Genomic DNA, 26,950 nt, shown 5'->3' on the forward strand with positions numbered 1-26,950 from the left:
GCGTGCTGTAAATAAATACTGTGCTCAAACTACCAGTCTGCTGACTGTGCCTCATTCATGCAGACACATAATGAGTCAACTATCCAGTGTTTCCCTTTGGTAGATGTAGACAATGTATTGCAAAGTCAGTATGAGTGGATCCTCTACCAGTATGTATGCCCTGCTGATCACACAGGTAATTTAAGCTTTAAAGGTGTTAGGTTTACTTTGAGGCAATTTAAGTTTTATTTTGGTAATGGGCTTGACTGTGCAGATTTGGCCTTAGAAGCTTACCTATGCATGTCAGACACTAATAGTGTGATGTGAAATGCTGGATATTTTTCTTTTTACCTTTTTATTGATATACAGGCTAAATGTATATGACAACAGCTCACCTAAAATGTATGCATGATTGCAATATATGACCAAGCCTTTGTGTTGTTTTAGGTGCATCCATTTCTGTCAGTTCTATCTTGTGATATGTACAGACTATGCAAAGGGCCAGGGCAATACATCTCTGAGGTGCAATTTAGGAAATCAGCTAGTTACAGAATAATTGGTTCAGCCTTGAGCCTGAATTACCGTTCAGCCTTGAAACCTGAACCGGCACTGTACCAGGACTGTTTGCCATGTCAAAATGTGCATATGGGCCTATTTATGAAAATGTATTGCCTATTGTACATTTCTAACCAAAGCTTATGTATGCCTAGTTTACTCTGAAAAATAAAGGTAGATAGGGAAACGCTATAAGATGATCCCAACATTACTTGGAGCAACAGGAAGGCAATCAAATCTCCAAAATAACTAGGAAGGAAATATTATAGGCCTTTATCATAATGGCTGAACCATTAAAAAGACAATGTGTTTCAACCACTGCAGACATGGAGCTACTTTAAAATGTCAAAATGGACCCTGAAATAACAGTAGTTAGGCTACTTTATCAAATATAATTTCCAGCCCATTAAACTTGTTATCATTTTAAAAAGAGAAGAAAAAGAGACATCCACACACCTCATGCTCATTTACTATCCACCCCTCTATAATCCATATCGAAACATTTTGTACACAGTAATATAAATTTAAACTGACTCAGACAGTCCACTTGTAGACTCATCTTTAGGCACCGATACTTGCACAGTAACACGGGCCAGCCCGCCCCATCAGGCTATAGGCTCCCTGCGCAACCTTCTGAGTTTGTACGGTGGCGAGATTTGGCGTCCTCACTCCGGCCACGCCCCATTGCTGCAGTCTCCTAGGAAACGGGGCGTGGATAGTGCGTTTATAAGACAGGTGACCGATGTGATTGGCTGAAGTGTCGTATGATAATAGCGGACCATCTTTCCATCGGTATTAGTGAGCTACAGGGAGCCCTCAGGGTCTGTGTGTGTTGCCGGCTGTCCATGCTCCGCACCGAGAGGCTGATACCACCATACTCCTCTCTCTCTCATTGTGTCTGTAGCCGGCTGTCTGTGCTCCTCACCGGGAGGCTGATACCACCATACCTCTCTCAGTGTGTCTGTAGCCGGCTGTCTGTGCTCCACACCGGGAGGCTGATACCACCATACCTCTCTCAGTGTGTCTGTAGCCGGCTGTCTGTGCTCCACACCGGGAGGCTGATACCACCATACCTCTCTCAGTTTGTCTGTAGCCGGCTGTCTGTGCTCCTCACCGGGAAGCTGATACCACCATACCTCTTCAAGTGTGTCTGAAGTCGGCTGTCTGTGCACCGCACCGGGAGACTCTCTCTCTTCCCCAGTCCCCGCTAAAGGTAAGTCAGTCGCATCTCTTCAGTTAACAGTTAAGGCTACATTATGTTTAAAGAAGGCCTATATGAAAGACTGACGGCTAAATCCAGCCTAGGACTCTCGTCAAAGTAGACCATGCTAACCGGGACAAAAGCCGCAACAAAGCCGCTCTGCTAAAAGCATCCAGTTGGCATTATCTGAAGAATATCGTCGGCCCGCTATAGGACAGGGACTTAAGTAAACGATATCGTGTAGTGTAGGCTGTTGTTGTTTCTATTCCCTCTGAAATATTATGTATAGTTCTATTCTATTATTATTCAACGGTGGACAGTTTACCCTGGGGGTAATGAAGTACGCCTAGGCTGTATGAGTGATGAATTATTATTATTATCAGCGAAATGAGTCACCAAAGTAGGCCTAGGCCTACTTTTCAGTGGGCAGTAGTAATCTATTACTAGACTTAATTGATGCAGCTATAAATAGTTTATCTGCTGCTGTAACGCTATAATTTCCAATTTTGTTGGGATCAATAAATATCTATCTAATTTAGTAATATAAACTTCATGGTCCAGATCGCCCAGTTAGGAACTTCTGTCATTGTTCTTCTTCATGAAATTTATGATTGGAATTTTAATTTTTCTAAACAGCCTTGTTTATAGCCTAGAATGATTTAAAAAAATGGTTTTATAATTAGAGATTAGACACTTTCTGTGAGCCCATGTCCTTATCACATTGTAAACATACTTTTGATGCATTAAAATCTGTTTATAGCACCGTATCACTATAGTTATAAGCACTCATGAATATATTCATAATGCTTCATAACAATAATCCAGACATATTACATGACATGTCCCCCCCACTTTTCAAAATCCTGTTTGTGTCCCCCCCACCACTTTCAAATTAGTGATTATTGATTTTATTTCATTTATAAGTCTCTGTGATTGGCTTCTATTTTAAGCAGTAAAGAAAGTAAGACATGTTTTTCTTACACATAGTTTAATAGCCTACAATTCTTTCTGGCATCATTTTCTCCTTGATTTTGTATCACCATAGCAGAGATGGTTTAGAACCGAGGCGCCCCAACTCAGAGTAGTTTCCTGTCTCTGTGTCATGTTGACTCCGCCCCCACCTCGTCTCTCTAGGACACACTAATACCCAAAACATCCTAATTTCCTGATCTAAGATTATTTATGATATCCATTCTGGTTGTGTTCCCTGATCGCTGATATGCCCTGTTCCCATTGGGAGTACTTCTAATGTAAAGGTGTATTCACCTTCAGCTGACATGTCTCTGACTGTGTTATTTGTAGCTCTGCTGCACCATGCTGACCCGTCTGTTCCGTATGCACGGCCTCCTGGTGGCCTCCCACCCCTGGGAGGTGATCGTTGGCACAGTCACCCTCACCATCTGTATGTTGTCCATGAACATGTTCACCGGCAACGACCAGATCTGTGGCTGGAACTTTGACTGCCCCAAAACAGAGGAGGTGAGTGAATGAGATGATCGGTTCCTCTCCTTATACTTTCAATTCAGATTATATGTCACACTTAAGCAGTGAAAGCATATGAATGTGTTTCCTAACAACACAGCTCTGACATAGTGCCCTTTTCTCTATTAAAACTGAATATTCATTACCCTGAATAGCTATGAATCCTAAAAAACATAATGCATTTTTATCTGCAGTGGAGCCAAACTCTAGGGAGGAAAGTCAGTTAGTCAGTCAGTCAGTCAGTCCGCCTTACCACTGCTCCAGGCCAGACTGAAATAACAGCTGCTGGACGGATCGCCATGACACTTGGTACAGTCGCTACGGTCTTATCTGGCACCTTATCACTTACTGGCAACCTCACCGGGACGACGCAACTCCAGAAGGTTACTGCTCCTGAGTTAACAGGTTAATCAGTGAGCTTTAGAGGTGCTGGTAGGTGAAGAAGTGAGGAAGGCTATTTCCCAAAATGTCCTTCATTGAGGGTTGTCCCTTACTGAACTATACATTTCTAATGAATATCAGCTTGACTTTGCCACTGATCAGATTTTCCTCTCTTTTTACAGCAAATTCTGAGCAGTGATATCATCATCCTGACCATCACACGCTGCATCGCCATTGTCTATATATACTTCCAGTTCCAGAATTTGAGACAACTGGGTTCCAAATATATTTTAGGTAAATTATACATGTTCACATAAGATGTTTAGAAGATGTCAAAGGTAACTAAGATTCTGTGGCTGTGGAGCTGTGAGCCATCTACATAAATCTAAAATGCAGCTCGTCTACTCTCTTGCAGGTATTGCTGGCCTTTTCACCATATTCTCCAGCTTTGTATTCAGCACAGTGGTCATTCACTTCCTTGATAAAGAGCTCACAGGTCTCAAGTAAGTACACACTCTGCATACTGTCCTTGCTTACCAGAATCCCTGTTAAAGACTCTCAGTTGATTCTTGTGTTCTGTCTTCCAGTGAGGCTCTGCCTTTCTTCCTGCTTCTCATCGACCTCTCCAAAGCGTGCACTCTCGCCAAGTTCGCCTTAAGCTCCAGTTCTCAGGTGTGAAGAAATATTCCTTTGTCACATTGCAACACTCTACATGACATTCAGCAGTTGCCCTGACTGGTATATTGTGCTGAAATGTTTTCAGGATGAAGTGAGGGACAACATTGCTCGTGGCATGGCAGTACTGGGACCTACCTTCACTCTGGACGCCCTGGTGGAGTGCCTAGTGATCGGAGTGGGAACCATGTCTGGTAATTGCTGCCATTTGGCGTTTTCCACGTGTCATTACACCATGACATCACTGTTGGGTGTGATCACAGAAATGAAACAGGCTTTATATTGCTACTCTTTAAGAATGTGTAACTAGCGTTAGGACTGCTTTAGTCACAAACGTATGAGTTACAACTCTGGTGTTGACCTATGTATATTAAGGCAAAAACAAGTGATCATGGAGTTGGAGGAGACGGAACAGAGCATTAAGGCGACAGAACGCTTCAAACACACACACACACACACACACACACACACACACACACACACACACACACACACACACACACACCACGCACACACGCACACACACACACACACACTAGCCTTTACCTTGCTGGCACCAAACGATTATCTGAACATATCTGTCCATTCAATCAGACTCCATAGCAAGCAGAGCAGCACTGTTGCAGCAGATAGTGACAGTGGCTCTCTGACTTGGTGATCCTGGTGAGATAGCCTAAGCCTCTGACTTGATCTTTCAGGTGTGCGGCAGTTGGAAATCATGTGCTGCTTTGGCTGCATGTCTGTCTTGGCCACTACTTTGTGTTCATGACTTTCTTCCCTGCTTGTGTCTCCTTGGTGCTGGAGTAAGGCTGCAGTGCTTGTGTGCGTTTGTGTGCGTTTTTTGTGTGTGTGTGTGTGTGTGTGTGTGTGTGTGTGTGTGTGTGTGTGTGTGTGTGTGTGTGGTGTGTGTGTGTGTGTGTGGTGGTGTGTGTGTGTTGTGTGTGTGTGGTGTGTGTGTGTGTGTGTGTGTGAGTCTGGCTAACGGTGTTGTGTGTTGGCTCGTGCAGCTTTCCCGTGAGAGTCAGGAGGGCACTCCTATCTGGCAGCTGAGCCACTTCCCAGAGTGATGGAGGAGGAGGATAACAACAAACCCAACCCTGTAACCCAGAGAGTCAAAATGATCATGGTAACTCCTTTCTTGCTTTATGCCTTTCTTTGTTTCATTTCAACATATGTGACGTGTGATTTCTAACCCGTGCTCTGTGTGTGCAGTCTCTGGGCCTGGTGATGGTCCACGCCCACAGCCGCTGGATCGCTGAGCCCTTGTCCATCAACACCACAGTGGGCATCCCACAGGTTGGCATGGAGCTGGACCACCTGTCACCCAGGAGGATTGAGCCAGAAAAAACGCTTTGGCAGTTCTACCTAAGCAGGTGAAGCTGGTGATATGCTTGCTTTTAACTCATGCGTGTGACGGTTACCCTGCACTCATTCAGGGCATAAGTTGTTGATGTCTTCAGAAATGAATTTGATGCATCCACAAGTCGCAATATAGCTTATGAACAATGGAGGCTATATGCCAGGATAAGAGGTCAAACACTACTTGCAAACACTTCGACATACCCAAGATAGGGATTTATTTACCTTCTTTATTTCATGAAATCTTGATGCGACTTTATTATCTTAAAAAATTCCAGATAGGAAATTATGTTACACATAGGCATACTCACTTAATCCTCTAGGATTTTTACTCTGACACTGTCAAACCACTTGGTGCTAAGGTAATGAGACCTTTAAGTTGTGTACACAATAGAAATGTGTGTTGAAGACATTAGAGTTGATAGCTCAGCTTAAAGAGGACATCACAGTGTATATTGAAGACACAACTAAACAGTTGGCAGCCCTGGCCAGTCTTCTGGAATCCAAACTAAAAGGTGTGTTTGTGCCTCCTCCCTGCAGGATGATCACCATGGACATCGAGCAGGTGATCTGTCTGGCCTTGGCGCTGCTGCTGGCTATCAAGTACATCTTCTTTGAGCAGGTTGAGATGGAGTCTACGCTGTCACTGAAGAACCCCATCACCATGTCTGCCCCGGCCCTGCCCCCCCGACGGCCCGCTGACACCTGCTGCAGGAAGGAGCCGGGCTGTCCCCGACCCCCCGCCCTCCCACTGAGCGTGGTCGCCCCGGAACCTGCCAACAAGGCGCAGAGAGGTGAGTGTGTGCCCAGTGATGCTCAGCAGCGGAGCAACATGTGCGGCGCCGTGGTACCCAACTCCGCCCTGTTTCCCCAGATGAAGTGATACGGCCCTTGTCTGCCCCGGTGGCTGAACCCCAGCCAAAGAGCTTCTTTGTTGTGGGGGAGGAGGAGATCAAGTCGGAGACCAAGCAGCCAAGCCCTACCACAGAGCCTAGAGACCTGGACCAATGTGTGGCCATCCTCAACAACCCCGAGGTGAGACATTTCACATAAAGCCTTTCACAGCTGATCCCTTTGCTAACCTCCTTTCAGTTGGCTGATAGGTTATGTCACTTGCCCCCCCCCCATCCTCCCTGCTCCCTAAAGTGTCTAGTTCATCCATAGAGCCGTATCCCACCAATAAGACTGCAGGGTCTGAGGTGGTTGTGTGATTTAATACGTGGTAATGAGCTTAGTTACTCCACTCTCTCTTTGAGGCTGAAGCGATTAGAGCATGACGTCAGCAGAAAAGAAGGGATTCCACTGGCACTGTGTGTCCTACCTTCTCCACAGTTTAGCACTTTCTTAGACAGGTCACATTGCTCCCACGCTGCACTGCAAAGGACTACATATGGCAATATTTCCAATGGTTAGAATGTGTGGACAGACAGAGCTGTTAACACTATCAGAAGCAGAGACATTACATTGGCTAACACTTAAGTTGATGCTAAGCTACATGCACAACTATCATATGAGATGATGATCATTTTCAGTCTGCAGCCAGCCTGCAGTGAGTCCAGATCCCTTTAGCAACAATCATCACTGGCTTCCCCAGCAAAAAGCTGCAAACATATTGTCATAATCCGTTTCTTCAAATCTTAAGTGACTTTTTAAGACGCGTGACTGAGCACTGGTCCGACCTGACTGCACTGTTGAGACTAAGTCCCTGCGTGATTGTGTCTCCTGCAGATGGGGGCTCGTTTCCTGAGCGACGCTGAGGTGATGCGGCTGGTCGGCTCCAAACACATCCCTGCATACAAACTGGAGGCCGTGATGGAGAGGCCTGAGAGAGGAGTGGCCATACGCAGACAGGTGATATCTGCCAAGCTTCCCTCTCCCTCGGCGCTTTCCTCCCTGCCGTACACCGACTACGACTACTCCAAGGTGAAGAAACACACACACAACGATTATTCACATTCAAACCATTGCATGTAATAGAGCATATTTTTCTTGTTTAATGCTTCACAATCAGTCAGTGAAGTCAGAGTTTTTTAAGCTTGTGCAAGCTTTGATGCTTACAAGACTACTGTGTGAATAAGGTCACGGCCCGGTTTATGTGCCATCCACATGTTAACATCTGACATTGTTGAAGAGCAGCGTAGCTCCTTTTGGGGAATAGCTCGGTGCAGTGTGTGTGTGTGGTGGAGACACAGGAGGAGGATCAGAGCAGCCAGCTGTCGCCGAGCAGAGAAGACATTAGCAGTAAAGTTGTCGACTGGTAGGGAATATAGAGTGTGTGGGTTTCACGTTGATTAAGTGCTGCAGCTCCTCAGGATCGGTAAAGTTCTCCGCGTAACATCTCCCCCTCACTGTAACAACATGTTCACAACAAAGCTTAATACAAGAGAGTCAGTGTGCATGTTAGTTTGTTTGATTGGTTACAATTCTGTCACTGACTGGAGATCAGAAAGATTCATAGTTATTTTTCATATAGTATTGTTCTCACCGGGCTGTTGTACTGCAATGCTCTCAGATATTATTAAAACGTTCAGTCGTGATGTTTAGAAGTTTCACTGAGATTGAAGTTTTTTAAAATTCAATAGCTAAATTAAATATATTGTTCATCTCATTTCATCTTTCTACATGTATGGGCAGAACATATGTTGACTGTATCACAGGTTGGGTTGGTCATGCTGTAGGGTGATTTATTGCTTGAGTATAATGAAAAATGCAGAAAATAAGGAATCACAATACTGAAATATCGAAATATAAAAGGAATTAGATGATCAACTCTTCCTGTTTTACAAGCTGGTCAATGTTTCGTCTGTCTCTGGTTTCCAGGTTATGGGCACCTGCTGTGAGAATGTGATTGGCTACGTGCCCGTACCAGTAGGCGTGGCTGGACCGCTGCATCTGGACGGGAAGCAGTTCCAGGTTCCCATGGCAACCACAGAGGGCTGCTTGGTTGCAAGCACCAACCGCGGCTGTCGAGCAATCGCTGTAAGTATCACATATATTGATCAAAGTACCGGGGGGGGCAAATAATATGCTTGCAGTATTGCTAATTGGCCCTGAGCTGCAGACGCTGGTCTTTTTGTAGAGCAGTAGCTGTAGATTTCTCCAAATCTTCAATGTGGTCTTATTTCCAACCTGTGTGTAACTTGTGTTGCTGCAGCTGGGAGGCGGGGCCAGCTGTCGTATCCTGGCTGACAGCATGACTCGAGGGCCCGTGGTGAGGCTGCCCTCCGCCTGCCAGGCTGCGGAGGTCAAGGCCTGGCTGGAGAGCACGGACGGCTTTCAGGACGTCAAAGAGGCCTTTGACAGCACCAGCAGGTAAAACATGAACCTGAACATGGACAGGACCTGAATTCAGAGTGTGGGCTCAGTGTCCGTTGTGGGTCAGCATGTTGTCCAGTGTGAAAGAGTGTGTGGTTGCTGTTGGCAGGTTTGCTCGGCTCCAGAAGGTGCTGGTTGGTCTGGCTGGGAGAAACCTCTACATCCGCTTCCATTCCAAGACTGGAGATGCCATGGGGATGAATATGATCTCAAAGGTAACTAACTATAATGACTGTGTGTGTGTGTGTGTATGTGTGTGGATGTCCGTGGCCTGGTTTGAAGCCTCCTTATTATGCCTGCAGGGCACGGAACAAGCTCTGAGCAAACTGCAGCAGCACTTCCCAGAGCTGCAGGTGCTGGCTGTCAGCGGGAACTACTGCACCGACAAGAAACCGGCCGCCATCAACTGGATTGAAGGCAGGGGCAAGTCCGCAGTCTGTGAGGCCACCATCCCTGCTAAAGTGGTCCGAGAGGTAGGAGGAGCCCCACTCTGTAAGGTCTTAACTGGCTTTACTTTAAACCAGTGGCCAGAAATGAAACAGAACAGAAAATGCCTTGTGGATAGCCCCTAAAAGTGTCACTGAGAAGGCCCAAAGTTACACCAATAAAAAGAAATCTTTAATAAAGATGTAACTGCATGCTGGGATTGCTGCACATTCTTTCACTAGTGGGTGACACTAGGTGCTAACAGTAGCTAACAAGATTCAGCAGGTAGGGTTCAAACTTTATATTCTATATACTTTATACTATATATTGTTAGTACATTCCTGTCCATACGCTGAAACATCTGTCCAAAAAAGACTTTGGAAGACAGCCACAAACGTTTATACGGGCATGTAAGGGTTGTTGTTAGGCGGACTTGACATTTTTTTGATCCTTTCATTTAAAATATGTTTCATGGGCACTTCACACTTGATGTTTTTAGACCTTACTCTGTTTGTATTGTGTGAGCAACTGAAAACAAACCAACAGGGAAAATGTACTTCAGTACTTTGATCTGTATGACTGATATTACAAAGGCACACAGAAGGAAATGATGAATGGTAAAACTAAACTCCATAGCGTGATCAAAATTGAATAGATAAATATTTGAGTTTTCTGTGAGTTCCTTTAGTATGTATTCATTCGAACCATCCTATCTCATATCGACTGTGTAACAGCAAAGTGTCGCTGTGTTGCAGGTTTTGAAAACGACGACAGGAGCCCTGGTGGAGGTGAACATCAGTAAGAACCTGGTGGGCTCAGCCATGGCGGGGAGCATCGGGGGATTCAACGCTCACGCTGCCAACCTGGTGGCGGCCATCTACATAGCCTGTGGACAGGTACAGTAGGAGGACAATACTGTGCATCTGTTTGTTCCCATGTGTTCCTGTGTTTCCTGTCTTAATGGATGTGGCTGTGTGTATGTGTCCTCCAGGACCCCGCCCAGTCAGTGGGCAGCAGTAACTGTATCACCCTGATGGAGGCATCCGGACCCATAGGGGAGGACCTGTACATCAGCTGCACCATGCCCTCCATAGAGCTGGGCACTGTGGGAGGGGGCACCAGCCTGCCCCCCCAGCAAGCCTGCCTCCAGGTACACACACACACACACACACACACACACACACACACACACACACACACAGATAACAGTAATTTACATTCAGTCTAACAAGATTAATTTTTTTGTGTGTGTTTGTGTAGATGCTTGGCGTGCAGGGAGCCAGTCAGGACTGTCCGGGGGAGAACGCCCGGCAGCTGGCCCGGGTGGTGTGTGCCACCGTGCTGGCTGGAGAGCTCTCACTGATGGCTGCTCTTTCTGCAGGACACCTGGTCAAGAGCCACATGACACACAACAGGTGAGAGCAAGGGACCTTCCTTACAGACTGACACGTTTATGTTCATTAGCACAAACATCCAAAAGATATGCCACAGACTAAAGGCTTTGTATGTATAATATACATTGCATATGGCCAGGTCTATTATTACTATAAACTGTTAGCTGAGAGACCTTTGTCCCAGTCAGTGTCACCATCTTTACATAAAGGAACACCAAAGTGATGCTGCAGGATCACAGAAGGCTTGTACCATGTGGACGCTGACAGCATTATTGTCATTACTTTGAATTCCTCATGCTTTAACACACACTCTCAAGAAAGTGAATATGGGAGACAGAAGAAGAAGTTCCGGCTGTTTGGCACCGGTCTGGCCTTGGTCTTGACTCAGTCTCAGCCCCTCAAGTCTTGTCTCAGTCTCGATACACTCTGGTCTTGGTGATGACTTGGTCTCGGTTTAGGTGGTCTTGACTACAACACTGGAGGCAACCATACTTAAACTAAGTGACCTTATAATACTTGTGATCCAGATGCATTTATTTATGGCTCAGATCCTGGCAGTGTGCTCTCCAGGAGAGTCTGAACCGGCCCAATATTACAAACTAAGGTGGGCACTGCCAAGGTGTTCTTGAGCAAGGCACCGAACCCCCCTCAGCCGCTCAGGGTGCTGGTCCAGCACTGGCAGCCCATTCACTATGACATCTCTCCATTAGTACATGTCTAGGACCTGAGCGTGTGTGTGTGTGTGTATTTCAGGCCTGTGTGTAGTGTGTAATAACAACAGAGTAGGGGGATTGATAAAGAATATAAATTATAAATGAAATTATAAAAATGATAAACCACCTATTTAAGCCTTATTCAGCTATAGTATCTGCGTCCTTAGTATTTCTTAGTAATTATCCTTGGTATAATTAAAATATATATACCTTTGACACACATACAGTCATTATGCCATTTCCACGTTAGCTCATTTGCCATAGATACACAATGTATCAGCAGTGTGTATTTGACATACAGCATGCTGGAAAGTGATCCATGTGTTGTGTCTGCAGATCCAAGGTGAACCTCCAGGAGACTCCCGGAACATGCACCAAGAAAGCCTCCTGAGCCCAGTTGCTGGACCCAGGAACATACTGTATGGACCATATGAAAAGGGACTAATCATTCACGAAGAAAGCAGAGCTCTGATGTCTTCCAAAGTGCTTTCAAAGAGACACTGCTGTCTTTTGACCAATGTCACTGCTGGATATGAAAGACTAATCTGTGGCAGTATATTCATCTTCTGTACCTGTGTGTGTTTTATGGGGCTGGCTTGGAGCACTTTATCACTGACTTCTTTTATTTCCACTTTTAAGAATGCTGTCAGGTTTTTGGGAAACAAACAGTTTGGGTTCTGATGACATACAGTATTTCTGCTGCTCTGTTGCCAAATGGAGCGTTGTGAACACATACAGCACACAATGAATATCTGTGATTGTTGAATGTGTGTTGCTGTAGCAACACCGTTCTTCATCAGGGCACTTTCTCCGAAGCTAACAAGGCCAAGACCCAAGTCCTGGTTCCACCTCTGCAGACAGACAGATTAACCACGACTGAGCTCAGGAATGAATGTATGAATGATTGATTATCTGGGTCCTAGTGGCGCTTTAAAGCCAAGACTGCAAGCCTCACTTACAGGCAGTTCATCTCTGTACAGAACAAGCGAGGAGGACAAAATCATGAGTGTGTCCTTTAATTAAAGAGAAGAAGAAAAGAAGGGAATATACACAAATAATGCTTCAGTTGCCTACACTGCTAATGGCGCCATGCAACAAATCATTGCCCCTTCATGTTGGGATTGAACTCTAAAATTACCATAAAGAAACAAAAGAAACGCCTCTGCACTGTTTCAATAAGTGTGTGTGTGTGTGTGTGTGTGTGTGTGATGTAACCCATCCCAACAAAGTGATGTCAGTGTGCTTGTGATGTGCTGCAGATGTGCTGATTCAATGAATTCAGTTATAGCGAGGCTTCCTGTTGTACCAGTGAATGGCAAATATTTTGGATATATTTTGTAATAAATCTAAAAGGACTTAACAATGACACATTGTCCGGTTATTATTGATGCTTTGTCATGAATTGCACTTAAGATGGAATGTGGAATGTAAAATAACGTGACAGTGAAGGCACCACTGAGAAGCTACGGTTGATTGCAGCAGCAGTCTCTAATCGTGTGGCATGGCTTTGTTTTGATGTTCAGAGAGAAAAAGTAACTAATTTTCAATTCAAAAACAATGTCTTATATCAGTTTACGTTGTGCTAACATGGTGCATCACTGATACATCATTGGATTCCAAAATATGTCTCTAAAAAAGAAAAGAAAAACCATAAACTATTGAGATTGACTATTGAGTGATTAATCTGGCTCTGCTCAACACTTCATCCTCTGGAGCGCCTTCTTGTTCCTATTTATTAAACATTATAAACATATACTTTTAAATCGGTAGTTAATGAGAAAAATTTGTGTTGTAAAAGTAATTTACAAAAATGACTTATTATTTACATAAACTCTATCAGACTTAAATTATCATTGTGAGGTTCTGACTTTTGAAATCCGTCTGTTTGAAATCAATCAACGATACATATATTAGTAGTAAATAGAATCCAACATTCTTAAGATCCTGAACCTGGGTGTTTGAATCCTGCAGTAGCCCTGCTCTGAGATCTCCAGTGGCCTGGTTTGGCCCGGTTTAGCCCGGGAGTCCAACTTTAGCCCAGATCAATCTAATCAATGAATGACACCTGTAGGTTAGTGAAAGTTTCACCTCTAATGAGATTACAGGGCTTTAGTTTCTCACCCTTTTCCTCACATCCTGTCCAATGATCTCATCAGCAGAGTCTGAGATCCTCCACTGAGCTGTCACCAGAGAAGCTGCCAGCCAATCAGACGAGGGCCCAACACATCTCACCAGTTGGGAGCGGACTGATTGGCCAACCCCTGGTAGGACGGTTTCTGAATAACGTGGAGTGAGCTGCTCTGCAGAAAGAGAACAGGCAGGGCTTCACGTCTCTGTTCAACACTTATGGGACACGAATACACACATAGCATGAATACTGTATGCAGTACTGCTTGAGATACTGTAAAATAAATACAGTACATGCATGTAGCAGTGCATGAGTTACTGTAAATTGAATACAAGTATGTATTACTGCATGAGTTACTGTAAATTAAATACATGTACTGTATGTAATACTGCATGAGTTACTTAAACTGAATATAAGTATGTAGTGCTGCATGAGTTACTGTAAATTAAATACATGTACATGCATGTAGCAATGCATGAGTTACTGTAAATTGAATGCAAGTATGTAGTACTTTATGAGATACTGTAAAATAAATACAGTACATGCATGTAGCAGTGCATAAGTTACTGTAAATTGAATACAAGTATGTATTACTGCATGAGTTACTGTAAATTAAATACATGTACTGTATGTAAAACTGCATGAGTTACTTAAATTGAATATAAGTATGTAGTACTGCATGAGTTACTGTAAATTAAATACATGTACATGCATGTAGCAATGCATGAGTTACTTCAATTGAATATAAGTACGTAATACTGCATGAGTTACTGTACATTAAATACATGTACTGTATGTATTACTGCATAAGTTACTGTGAATTGATTACATGTACTGTATGTAGTACTGCATAAGTTACTGTAAATTGAATGCACATATGTAGTACTGCATGAGTTACTGTAAATTAAATACATGTACATGCATGTAGCAATGCATGAGTTACTGTAAATTAAATACAGCACATGTTTGTAGTACTGCATGAGTAAGTGTAAAATAAATACAGTACATGCATGTAGCACTGTATGAGTTACTGTAAATTGAATGCAAGTATGTAGCACTGCATGAAGTACTGTAAATTGAATACATGTACTGTTTGTAGTACTGCATGAGTTACTGTAAATTGAATACACATATGTAGTACTGCATGAGTTACTGTAAATTCAATACAGTACATGTATGTAGAACTGCATAAATTAGTGTAAAATAAATACAGTACATGAAAAGAGGGAGAGCAAAGAGAAACACAGTATTGTTAAATGTGCATATAAGATTATAAAATATAATAAGCATGTAAGAATATATGACAAGCAAGCTATGAATATATATAATAAGTATGAAAGTTATAATATTTTAAGACACTACTACAGAGAAATATGAAATAAAAATGAATTTCTCTGTCATGTAGCACTGCATTAATTACTGTAAATTGAATACAAGTATGTAGTACTGCATGAGTTACTGTAAATTGAATACATGTACTGTATGTAGTGCTGCATGAGTTACAGTAAATGTAATACATGTATGTAGTACTGCATGAGTTACTGTAATTAATGATGTGAGGACAGTACAAGAATGATTACTATGACTCACCGATGCTTTAATACGCACAAAAAGTCATTAAACTTTGCTGTTACTTATTATGAAAACACAATAACACTTAAAAAAACTCACGAGTACGATATACAATGCCTTTTTTTATCTTGTATTTATTTACTGCTGCTTCTCTGATTGCCACCAATGTAATTTCGGTGTGTTCATACAATGACAATAAAGTTTCTTGAATCTTCTCAGGCATGCTCACAGAGCAACATCACTTCAGACTGTTTTTTGGCTGTTCAGATATTCTGCTGAATCATCAAGAAATGATCCCTTTTAGGAGACTGATATAAATCTCAGTAATGGCACGATGAAGAAATGGACTGAATGAAGTATTGTCACAGCACATGGTGTTCTCACACAGCATGTCCTGGATGATAAAAACAACACTATTTAGAATGCATTTTGTATCTGAGGAACATGATGGAAAAGTGAAACAGTGCAGTGAGCAACGCTCAGTATTCAGCACACGGTACCATGAGCAGAGTTAAGCAGCCCTGAGGAGCTCAGTGAGCTGGTTCCACATGCACAGTGCGTGTAAACTCTTCTGTCTGGGGATGAAGGCAGCGCCCTGCAGACAGCCCCGTGTCCACACTGGCTGTCCAACACTGGACACTCCCATGACTTGCGGAAAACTCATGGTGCTACTAATATTTTGTACACATTATCACAGACTGTTATGTGTTGTTGTGCAGAATTTGAATTACTCGCTTTAACAGTAGCCTTCATGGGAATACACCTGATGATGTTGTATTTTGGGCTGGACGTAAATGCATCCTTGCAGTTCATTGTGTACAAAGCAACCAGTACTTTATGTCCTTTGAAGTAGCTGTACGGTTGTCCAGAAGGATCTTATTCCACTCGGTCTGACAGTATCACATCTGCTGTACTATTGTGTGTCATCTGAAAACTGGAATTTTAAATAATATTCTGTGGGTTTGAGAAAGAATCGTAATGTTATGTGTCAGAGAGATTTAAAAGGTTAATCAATGCTAAGATTGGTTCCGCAGCAGAACCTGAACGCCTCGCTGTCTGTTTGCACCTTCCACACCCTCGTGCTGTTTTCTACAGAATGATTGGTTATTCCAGAGTTATGGTTATTCTACAAAAGACCTCAAGAAATGAGTATTAACACTTATTGCTTCAATATCAGAATATATTTCAGGATAGAGACAAATTATAATGATTGGGAAGGTATCATTTAGTTAAGTATATGTTTTGATTTTTGATTTTTCACACATCTCCACAACCCCCCCCCACCATCATCATCCCACACAACTTTGGGAATTTTATTATTTCCACAGTATGTTTTTTATTTAATTTTTTTAAATAGCCCCACCAGAGCCTTTTTAGCAAAACGGTTTTCCTTTGGTTTTTGTTATAAATATTAATAAAAAAAAAAATTAAATTTTTCATTGGGGTTTTTGTCTTGAACAACTAAGTTGTGATTCACACTCCACACCAGCTGGTGGCGGTAATGCGCCAACTCGTTGTTTACCAGCCGGCAATAAGGCTCAAAGAAGCCGACGCAGGACGCACAGCACAAGCCCATAAGGGAAATCAGAATCAGAAATACATTTTTGGTACCCCCAAAGGGGAAATTTTGTAAAAACCTTTTTTTTACAATAATAAAAGAAGATGGGAAAAATTTCCAAAAAAAAGTCCCCCGCTTTTTAAGAGTTTCATTGCCCAACCCTTTGCTCAAAAAAGCCAAAAAAAAGTGACACCTTTTGTGTTTGACTGCTATTGGCTAGCATTTTGGGATTTCAAAAACGTTTTTGCTATCTAATTTCTTTTTTATTGCTAACGTTAGCCCCAAAACGCCATTCCCTGGCAGCCCTTTTTTTGTTTTTTGGGTAACTTTTTAGTCAACCCTTGGGAAAGAACTTCGTTAAGTTTTGGGCAATTTTACTGAAATTTACATTTGGGAAAAAGTCGGGCGTTAGCCTTGAGGCTACTTGTCGCAAAGTGACGCTGGAACCCCACATCTTTACTTGTCCAAATTGGGCGCCTGCGCGACAAAAACCCTCTGCACTTTACTTACATCGGGGAGTGCAGCCCCAGTCCCCACGTGGGGGACCCCCTTCAAGCTACAGTGGACCCTCATTCGGGTTTTTCACTTTAAATCTCCATGTATTTATTGGCAGATATGTCCCAAATTACGAAAACACGGCTCAACACGGGAACCCCCCCACACTCAGGAAACCCGTTTACCCAGGGACCTAGCTCATAGCAAGCAGACATAGCATGCAAAGTCTATCTAACAAAAGTTATGGGGGTTTCCCTAGGAGCGGGCGGGCGACGCCCCTTTGCAATTTTACCCTGTGGGTAAAGCCGTTGTTTTCACATATTTATTATCACCCAACACTGAAATTTCCTCGCATATTTAACCCATTTAAAATTTAAAAACCCTTTAGGAGTTTTTCTCGTCCGGCCACTGCGCACCGCTGCACCCCTCGGGCGGCCCACAAAAAAGTAAATTCTGGGCCCCCACCAACTCCCTTTAAAAATCGCGCATTTAATAACACCTCACAGTAACCCCCTTGTGGCATATACAGTCTATGGTTTTATGCTGTCTTCTTATAAATCCCAAAACATTGGGTGTTAGGGGTGGAAAAAATTTTATAAAGGGGGTACATTTGGAAAATGTGAAAATAAAAACAAACCCGTAGGGTTTGATAAAGGGTTGGATGACCAGGTCCGGGTTTGAGCTGTTTTTTTTTTTTTTTCCGGGTTTGATAGGGAACGTTGATGGTGACAGGGGAGGAAAAAAATCCCCCTGTGAAAAATCACTAAGGCTAGAGAAACCCCCCGCTGTTTTATTGGGAGGGAAAACCCCCCAGTTTTTTTTTTTTTGTCAAACATCGCTGTCCGGGGCCGGGGCTTGAATGGTTTTGACTAACCCGTAACTGTGTCCCGGTTTTTCCATTTTCCCGTCTTAAACACGTACGAGGCTGGGAGACAGACCCGGACCTCTGGGCGACTATTTCGAAGACCTGAGGATGACCCCTTTTACTGGAGCGAGTCGATGGGCTTCTTTTCCGGGAAGCAAAGGGTCTTTCCCCGTTCACTGCCACTTTGGCACGTCTGACTGCAGTAACTGTTGTTGTTACACACTTATAACAGCGTGATGGGCTTCAGTTGATCAGGCCGCTCACCTGAGAGCAAGGTAACTGGCTTATTATCGTGGTTATATTTTTTTTGTGTGACATCACCTAAAGGATTTTACCCGAAAAGCCCCATCATAGAAAAATCCCTCAACCCCGCCCACTTTTGCCCGGGGTTTAATCAGAAAAAACCCCGGGAGGAGAGGGAACCCTTTAGGGGGCATTCCCAACCGATTTCCGGGGGGGAAAAAAACCCCCATCCCCCCAATATATCAATATACATTTTCTTTTTCAAATGTCTGATTGTTTTTACAATTATAAGGAATAAATATTTGTTGACAGCCATAATGCTTTTAGAGAAACCAGGTTAAGAAGGTGATCAGAGAACGTGTTCACATGCACTGTAGTAACCTGGTTACTACAAAGTAAATGCATACATGCAAGATGTCAGGAATCAGACTCTCTCCCTTTCCCCCAACCTTATTTGAAAGCATGGTTTCTTATTAGATAAAAGACAAATGAAAGGAAGATGACTCCTGACTGACTTCAGTAAGAAGAGCACATCTTTTTCTTTTTGTGTCATTCTCAGGTGTAGTCTGACTTTGGATGTATTGCTAGGTGTAATGTAATGCTACGTGTATAGCGACCCCGTCTCTGTCTGAAGTCTTTGTCCTGCACATGCTCACATGTAAATCTCCAATTAGAAACCTGGCTACCAGTATACATGACAGGGGTTTAAGAAATCGGCTAACTGGAGAAAGCCCACTTGGTGATTAAAGTGCACCTTAATTCACTGGTCAGCAAGAGCTACGCTAGCTACAATGGATTCACATCCCGAAAAAGTGTCAAAACATTAACAAGGACTGCTCCTTTCCCTGGCTCTTCATCCATTTAGTCAGTGTGTCCCATTGCAGTTGGATTAACGCTGGAAGCTGTATTCCCGGCTTCCTCTAAATTTGTGTTTCTCAGTGTTCCCTCTAGAGCTGGGCAATATATCAATATTATATTGATATCGTGATATGAGACTGGATATCGTCTTAGATTTAGGATATCATAATACAGCATAAGTGTTGTCTTTTCCTGGTTTGAAAGACTGCATTACAGTAAAGTGATGTCATTTTCTGAACTTACCAGACTGTTGTAACTGTTCTATCATTGGCCTTTACCCACTTAGTCATTATATCCACCCTACTGATGATTATTTATCAAAAATCTCATTGTGTAAATATTTTGCGAAAGCACCAATAGTCAACACTACAATATTGTTGTGGTATCGATATTGACGTATTTAGACAAAAATATGGTGATAATTGCTTTTCTCACATATAACTCAGCCATAGTTCCCCCACCCCTGCCCCTCCTCCCGTGGGTGTAAAGGTACGAGAGGTGGTGCTGGTGTGACTGTGGGAAAATGTATCTGAATAAAGAATCTTTAGGTTTGAGTAATGCGCTGATACCCCCCCCTTCCAGTAGGGTTCATAAGGTAATAACAAGTGATAGCAACATGAGAAATAATCAAAAAATCAACTCTGAGACAGCTGTTCACAGTTTAAATTCAGTTATAATCTTTCAAAAGCCAGAGAGAAGAAGTGTGATGTATTTTATGCTCTGACTGTTTGGTGTAGGGACTACAGCAGAGGCTGTAGATGTGCTCCCCCCCGATGTTTGGCTGCTGGGCTTTGCTGCCTTATAGATTTCTTGCCAGCAGAATCGACACACTTAGAGACTGTTGTTCTTGTTGGCAGACACTTTAGTTGATCTGGCAGGAAGCTTAAAAGCTGTAAATTCTGGAGTAACACAGAAGCAGTGAGAGACACAGCCTGACCTATCAGAGAGGAGGATACATTTTCAGGACAGAGGGACAGGTAGAGAGGACCAGGGAGATAACATTACTGTTACTGTAAAAGTCAGGTAACAACGAGAACATCTTTTCTTTCTTCAATCTTCAGTGGTGGTCTTTGCTCTTCTTTTAATGAAGAAATCCTCTCCAATTGGGATAGAAGTGATGCGACTGCAGCGGCTATGCTAACCTCTGTAGGCTCAGACACAAACACATTACTTGAAGCCTGACTAGATTTGTGTGATATCGCAAGAATCCGACTGGCTGCGAGATAACCGGGGAGCAGGAGGCCATTGAGAAGTCAGAGCAGCCGATGTTATTTTTCCCTCTTTGGGTATCATGATACTCACCACCTCTTTTGCTCTGAAACAAAGCTGCGTGCACAAGGACTCTAACTGTTAAATCATATTATCTTAACATACACATTGGAAAAGATACACATGTGACGTTGAACAGTGTGTGTGTTAATGAGACTCCATCAGGCAGCGCTGCATGCTTCTCCTGATGTGATCTACAGCACTCACCGTATTGATAACACAAGCCAGTCTGAATCTGACATCAAAATCATTTATGGTTAATAGATAATCCCACTGAAACTCTTCAGCTTCAATAAATAAGAATAAGATGGAGCTTTACAGAGATGATCTCCCATTCTGGACCAGCACCAGCCGTGTGGGACGGAGGGCAGTGTTTCTTGCTCAACACCACCTTGACGTTGCTGCCATCTCATGGTCTTCCATAGAGAGGTCTGTCTTCTTGTCTTCACTGACTGTGGTCATTCTTTGACCTGTCCTCTAGCGCCACCATGAGGGTGATTGGCTTTTAAAAAAAAACATTTCAACAACTAAATTGTGTACATATGTATATATATATATATATATATATATATATATATATATATAATATATATATAATATATATATATATAGTTTTAGTTCTCATTAGTTAACTTGCTTACACAGGTAAGCTGCTATACATCAGTATGTTTGCGTTGTCATTGTGAGAAATATTGAGTAAAATAATATATATATATATATTATATATATATATATATATATATATATATATATATATATACAAAATTGAAATGGTATTGAGTAAAAGTTGAATTATTCCAGTCTGTGATTATCCATCAACATCCATTCCTTTAATTTTAGTCTAAATAATTCCTAATTTCTGCTTTTCTAACTCAAACATTAGGTATCGTGAGGTTTATTGACCATGAATTCCAAAAATAACTGTAAAACTAAAGTTAATAAGTTAGTGTTACAGTGTTGAACATTGAAAAAAGTGTTGAAAAAAGGGACAAAAACTTAAGAAAGTTAAATAAAACATAACATTTATCTCAGAGCCTCACAGTGCGTACTCAGGAACTCTTGTTTAGGATCTGATTCATTAAGATCGAACTGGATATAAATCCTTCTGACGCCGCACAGTTTGTGTCTGTGTGTGTTGTGTGTCTGTGTGTCTGTCAGAATGATTTTAGACAGATGAGTGCATGTGTAGAGGGAAAGGTGCATTTTGTTTCCTGTTTTCTCCCTGTTACCACACTGCACTGTCCTCTGTCTGTCTGTAGTATGTCTGTCCTGGCACTGTGAGATGTCCTCTGGGATGTCCCCTCCACAAATCTGTTTTGGTTGGACAGCAGCTGTCTCCGCTGACTGATTGGCCAGTGTTCCAATCTTGGCAGCTGACCCCTTTTTTCAACTGGCTCTAGTGACATAAGAGGCCATAAAACACACACACACACACACACACACACACACACACACACACACACACACACACACACCACACACACACACACATATACCAGGAGCAGTACTGCAGAGGGTCTCATAGAAGCTGGTGTAAATCTTTATGGAATATTCAGATCTCTGCTTTGTGTTTTTTGTTTCAAACCTGTAAATGCAATCCTGAATGATCACAAAAAAAAATTACATTTTCAAGGAACAAACCAAAAAGCCTCTGCATGCAATTGAGTAGACCTACAACCAATTACAGCAATGAAACGCAACCTACAACTAATCAGAGCAAGGAAACAACGTAACAGAATCTTGATTCGCATTAGATCAGCAGTGCCTAGTTTGACAGTTTGAGCTGAGTTTGGTGAGGCTGGTGCGTTGTGATGGACAGAGAATGCTAGTTTGGTCCAGTAACTAGGTTCAAGCATGACTCTCAGACTATCTGGCACACGAGCCGGCAGAGCCATCTGGTTTCCAGGCCCGCAATCCTCCCTCTTCCACAGTACCACCCCTATCACAGAGTGGCTTTAATGGCCGAGGTATTGGCATGCTTAAAGGAATAGTTCAACACGTTCCTATGCCTTAAATCGTTTTAACATCAGATCAAACGAACAAGATGCAGGATTTTCATCGGTGAGCTGCAGAGGTGCTGCCTTTCCCCCCCTCCCCCGGTTTCTAGTCTTTATGCTAAGCTAGGCTAACCACGTCCTGACTCGAGGTCTGTGCCGAACACACAGACACTCTGAATAAAATAATATGTTGAATATAACAGCTGGGTGGAGCAGTGTGGGAAGGCAAAGCAGATAGAATCCGAGCGTCGTGTGAAGCCTCAGATCATTCCAGTATGTTTGAGAGGCTGGCTTGTTACATTTGATTTGTCACAAGAAATGCGTTAATGTGTTTCTGTTGTGTCTGTGTTGGATGTACAGAGTGGCGTTTTGACAGTGAAGCTGGGCAGGGAGCACGGCACCTACGTCATCAACAAACAGACGCCAAACAGACAGATCTGGTTGTCTTCTCCCACCAGGTAAGACTGGTTTTTCTCTCTCTGTTCACTCCCATTGCTAGTGAGACAGGTCCCTAAATCACACTTTTAGCACATAAACAAATGATTTCAAAGCAGATTCTGCTTTATGTACAAATGCATTGTGTTGCATATGTTTGATGCTTCTTTACAATTATTAGTTAAGGTAGTATTTTGTTACCAAACATGGTAATGGAGTTCTAAGCAGTCCCTCCAGGATTTGTCCTCTCTGTCTCCATGCAGCCATGCAGAGGCTGACAGTCGAATGTCACTCGCGGTCATCAGACAATATTGATTTGTACTGGTGATTTAGATGTTGTTGTGCTCGTTATTGCTGTGGTGCAAGACTTCAAGAAGGTACTGTCCAGAACAGAACATTTCTGGTACTTTACAGCACATGACATTTTAGAGGGTCTTGGACCTGAAATGGCTTGTTGCTTCATGACAGCAGATCAGGCAGATCCCAGCAACCAGTGCCTGTCTGGCACAGCATGTGAGGAGGGCAGCTGACCAGGCATGTGGCGTGTGGGGGCAGGTACTGCCTTTACCTGCAGTAGCTTCACCAACTAGCTGGGGGTCTGTATGGACCTCACTGGGCCACTTGCAGAGGCATTGAAGGCCTGCTATAAGCTCCTAGCATGCATCGCATTAAAGCTTGTGTTAAGCAGCATCACAAGCTTGCACAGCTGTGTCTGTGAATGGGAGTGTAAACAATGTGATGGAGTAGGGCTTTTTTTTCCCTAGTTATTATTTCAAAGAGTTGAACTTTGCCCCTAGCCTGACCCTAACCCAATGACCACATTCTATGGTTTGTTTTTCTGAATAGCAGGCCCGCTGCTGTTGATGCAGGTCTGACCATAGACTCTGGAGGACCATTTTCAAATCCATATTTTGGGTCAAATTATTGGCATTGGTCACAGCGGCGGTCAAAGAGGTGGTCAGTGTCGGTCAGAGCTCCAAGAATGGACTTCTTCTCTTAAACTTAGACTTCTCTTTATTAATCCTTTTGGGATGACTCTCACAAGGAAATTGAAATTTCTAGCATCCGTTTTTAGCAAGAAGGATAAAGTATAGAGAGAAAAAAGAGGAAGACAGTATAAATATAACAGTAATAGTAATAACAATTAAAAAAAACTTTGGCTATAAAACAAGACATTTACAATAAATTATCAAAGTGTCAGTGTAGAGTCAAGTGTTAAAGTGTCCAGGTATTTATGTGAGTCCAGGTGTGTATATGTACTGTCCTCTCTGCTCTATTTCCTCCCCCCCCCCAGTGAGGAGTTGTAGAGAGTAATGGCATGAGGGACAAAGGAGTCCTTCAGTCTGCTGGTCCTACACTTGGGAAGGAGCAGGCTCCTCTGGGTGCTGATGACGGTGTGCAGGGGGTGGCTGGCATTGTCAGTAATGTCCCGCAGTTTGTCCAGTGTCCTCCTCTCTGCCACCGTCACCAGTCAGTCCAGCTTCATGCCGACCACAAAGCCGGCCGGCCTGATCAGTTTATCCAGCCTGGAGGTGTCCGTCTTGGAGATGCTGCCCCACCCAGCACACCACAGTGTAGAAAAGGACACTGGTGACCACAGATTGGTAAAACATCCACAGCAGTTTGCTGCAGATGTTGAAAGACTGCAGTCTCCTCAGGAAGTGCAGCCTGCTCTGTGTCTTCCTGTCCAGGTGGCTGGTGTGTGTTGTCCAGCCACAGCCCGAGGTATCTGTATGATTGAACTGCCTCCACCTCAACTCCCTCTAGAAGGACTGGTCGCGGTCTTCTTTAGCCAGTCATTGCCACGCTGTGTCTGCGTTGGTACAACACCTTGAAGGTGCATGGCTCAGTGCTAGGACCCTCTGCACACACTCACACACAGTCGCCCAGGGCACAGTTGCATAACCTCGCCGTCCACACCGGCCCGACCACGCTGACAAGAAGCACAAAACAAGTTTTAGTTTACGTAGGAAGTGTTTATCTATGGTAGGGATTTTGATGTAGTTTAAACCAAGTGTCTCGTATGAATTATTCCTAACTGAAATGGGTCGTTCTAAAGGGTTTGCTTTCTTTCTTTTTATTGACACTGTAAAAAATTATCTGAAATGACCCCCTGTGAGCTGATTTCCTTGCTCGTCTTTTTGCAGTGGACCGAAGCGCTACGACTGGACAGGTGAACGCTGGGTGTACTCTCATGATGGTCTGAGCCTCCACCAGCTGCTCTCTAAAGAGTTCTCCATCATCTTCAGTAAAACCATGGACTTATGTGGCTTGCCATACTCCTGAGGTACCACAGCCACTAATGACAGCCTACAGTGTGACTACTGCGACTCATCCAACCACTGTCAGATCCTATAGGAGCCAAAGACACAGTATTTATGCACAGCTGTACAGTAACGTTACAGTAAACGCCCTGAGGGGAACAGCTGGATCTAATGAGTGATCTATATGTGTTCTATAACAACGGATTGTTGAGTTTATTTTATTTACAGCACTTTAAAAGCAAACGGGTTTGCACTAAAGTGCTTCACAAAGACAGACCTATATGTATGTATACAGGCATAAAACAGATATGTGCATAGATATTGTAATGTTATTAAATGTGTGTCAACCCTTCAGATGTAGATGTGGTTCTATATAAACTGGTCAGTAAGCCCGACTCTTGATGCTGTCTGGTTTCCCTTAGAAAGCTGACTGCGACCAAGGGGGCAGTATCACCTCTCAGCTCTCTTTTATAGAGCTTATCAAATATTACAATTAAATCTCTCAAAACCCAGAAGACCATGTTTCTTCAGTATCATACAGAATTGGCTTTTTATCCACAAGTTTGTAATTTGTCCACGTTTTACATTGAAGGCTTTTTACCTTTTTCACATTTATTGAAATGTAAGATTTTGATCCATTATTACTCCAATATATCTAAATTTAGTAACTTTTTCACCATTGATGATAATATTTAGAGGTGCGCGCTGACAGTTTGGTTATTACTTAAAATTACTCATGTGGGCGGCAGACACTATGCAATATAGCTTTAAATTATAAAAATATATAGTTTTTCTTTTGTGCCAGCCCAATTTCATTTATATAGCTTCAACCCCTGAACCTTACTGTCTTTTTGTCTAACTTTTCTTTATGAATGACTTCATATTTCATAGACACAGCAGCAGGACTGGTGTGGGACTGGGCTCTGCATGCCACTGTGTGGCACTGTGGGCTAACAGGGACCTGGCCTGTTGCAGAAGGGGGGCCACACTGAACTTTAATGGTGCCTGTGTTGGGACAGAGCCGTGTGTTATCCATCCTCAGAGCCCAGCAACATGTTTCCTGTTATGCTCTTCCACATTAAAGGCTCCAGGGTTTGCATTTCAATACTAGTTGATTCTGCAAAACCCTGGTTTCAAATCAGTGTAGTGTTTCTGCAACACACTGTCCTCCATGAAGGACCAACCAGTGACAGGGCCCTCTAGTGGCCGTCAGGATTATGACCGGAGCAAAGGTCGGGGTGGAGGGATGCTCACAACACAGGACACAGCTGTTCATTTCCTGTTTTTTTACCCACAGTTAGTGATTGTGTCCCTCAACCCTCCTGTTTGGCCCATTTTTCAAAAGGTTTCCATATAAGAAATTTGGGTTTCTGTCAACCAAATTGTCAAAAATGAAAAAAAATAACGAGGATGATTCCCTACAACGGTCATGACAAGTAAAATAAACGATCAGTACACTACTTTCATTACATTTAGTTTAAATCAATTTTATAGTATTGGAAAGAAAATGGTAAAATAATCAGAAAATCGGAAAATGTCCGAATAAAGCTTAAAAAATGTGTGGGGGAAAAAAGTCAAAAAAGCGCAGACAAAAGTAGATAAAAACATCGGAAAAAGTGACAAAAACGTCAGGAAAGTGACAAAAGTGTTGAGAAAAGAAAACCAAATAATTTTCTTTCTACGTTCATACCCAGAAAAACAAAAGTTGCATGGTCAATGGGAAGAAAACGCAATGGTTAAAACGGAGATCTCCAAATGGGGGTCCGGGAGTCAATGCAGGGGGAAA

At 42.9% G+C, this 26,950-nt stretch overlaps 2 protein-coding genes across 2 annotated transcripts; both read left to right on the plus strand.

Moving 5' to 3' along the window:
• The first annotated feature begins 1,493 nt into the window (after positions 1-1,493).
• Positions 1,494-12,846, plus strand: LOC116689589 (3-hydroxy-3-methylglutaryl-coenzyme A reductase-like). The gene is given in 22 exon segments (XM_032516139.1): positions 1,494-1,747; positions 3,038-3,214; positions 3,781-3,892; positions 4,014-4,101; positions 4,186-4,270; positions 4,362-4,467; positions 4,972-5,022; positions 5,025-5,095; positions 5,281-5,329; positions 5,332-5,399; positions 5,486-5,646; positions 6,173-6,426; positions 6,507-6,667; positions 7,361-7,555; positions 8,453-8,611; positions 8,787-8,944; positions 9,057-9,162; positions 9,250-9,420; positions 10,129-10,269; positions 10,365-10,523; positions 10,634-10,788; positions 11,817-12,846. Coding segments are annotated over 21 exon segments (2,670 nt in total). The 5' UTR covers positions 1,494-1,747; positions 3,038-3,049; the 3' UTR covers positions 11,872-12,846.
• Positions 12,847-17,935: 5,089 nt separating this feature from the next.
• Positions 17,936-25,518, plus strand: fxn (frataxin). The gene is made up of 4 exons (XM_032516138.1): positions 17,936-18,036; positions 18,137-18,246; positions 22,825-22,923; positions 25,048-25,518. The coding sequence occupies exons 2-4, from the start codon at positions 18,233-18,235 to the stop codon at positions 25,184-25,186; spliced, it is 252 nt and encodes an 83-aa protein (XP_032372029.1). The 5' UTR covers positions 17,936-18,036; positions 18,137-18,232; the 3' UTR covers positions 25,187-25,518.
• Positions 25,519-26,950: the final 1,432 nt, after the last annotated feature.

The sequence above is a fragment of the Etheostoma spectabile genome, chromosome 5 (genome assembly GCF_008692095.1).
Source record: "Etheostoma spectabile isolate EspeVRDwgs_2016 chromosome 5, UIUC_Espe_1.0, whole genome shotgun sequence".
NCBI classification, from domain to species: domain Eukaryota; kingdom Metazoa; phylum Chordata; class Actinopteri; order Perciformes; family Percidae; genus Etheostoma; species Etheostoma spectabile.

What these genes read in the sequence shown, in the direction of transcription:
- fxn (XM_032516138.1), top strand. An exon ending in TGGTTGTCTTCTCCCACCAG is followed by an intron (nt 22,924 to 25,047) that starts GTAAGACTGGTT and finishes GTCTTTTTGCAG; the next exon opens with TGGACCGAAGCGCTACGACT.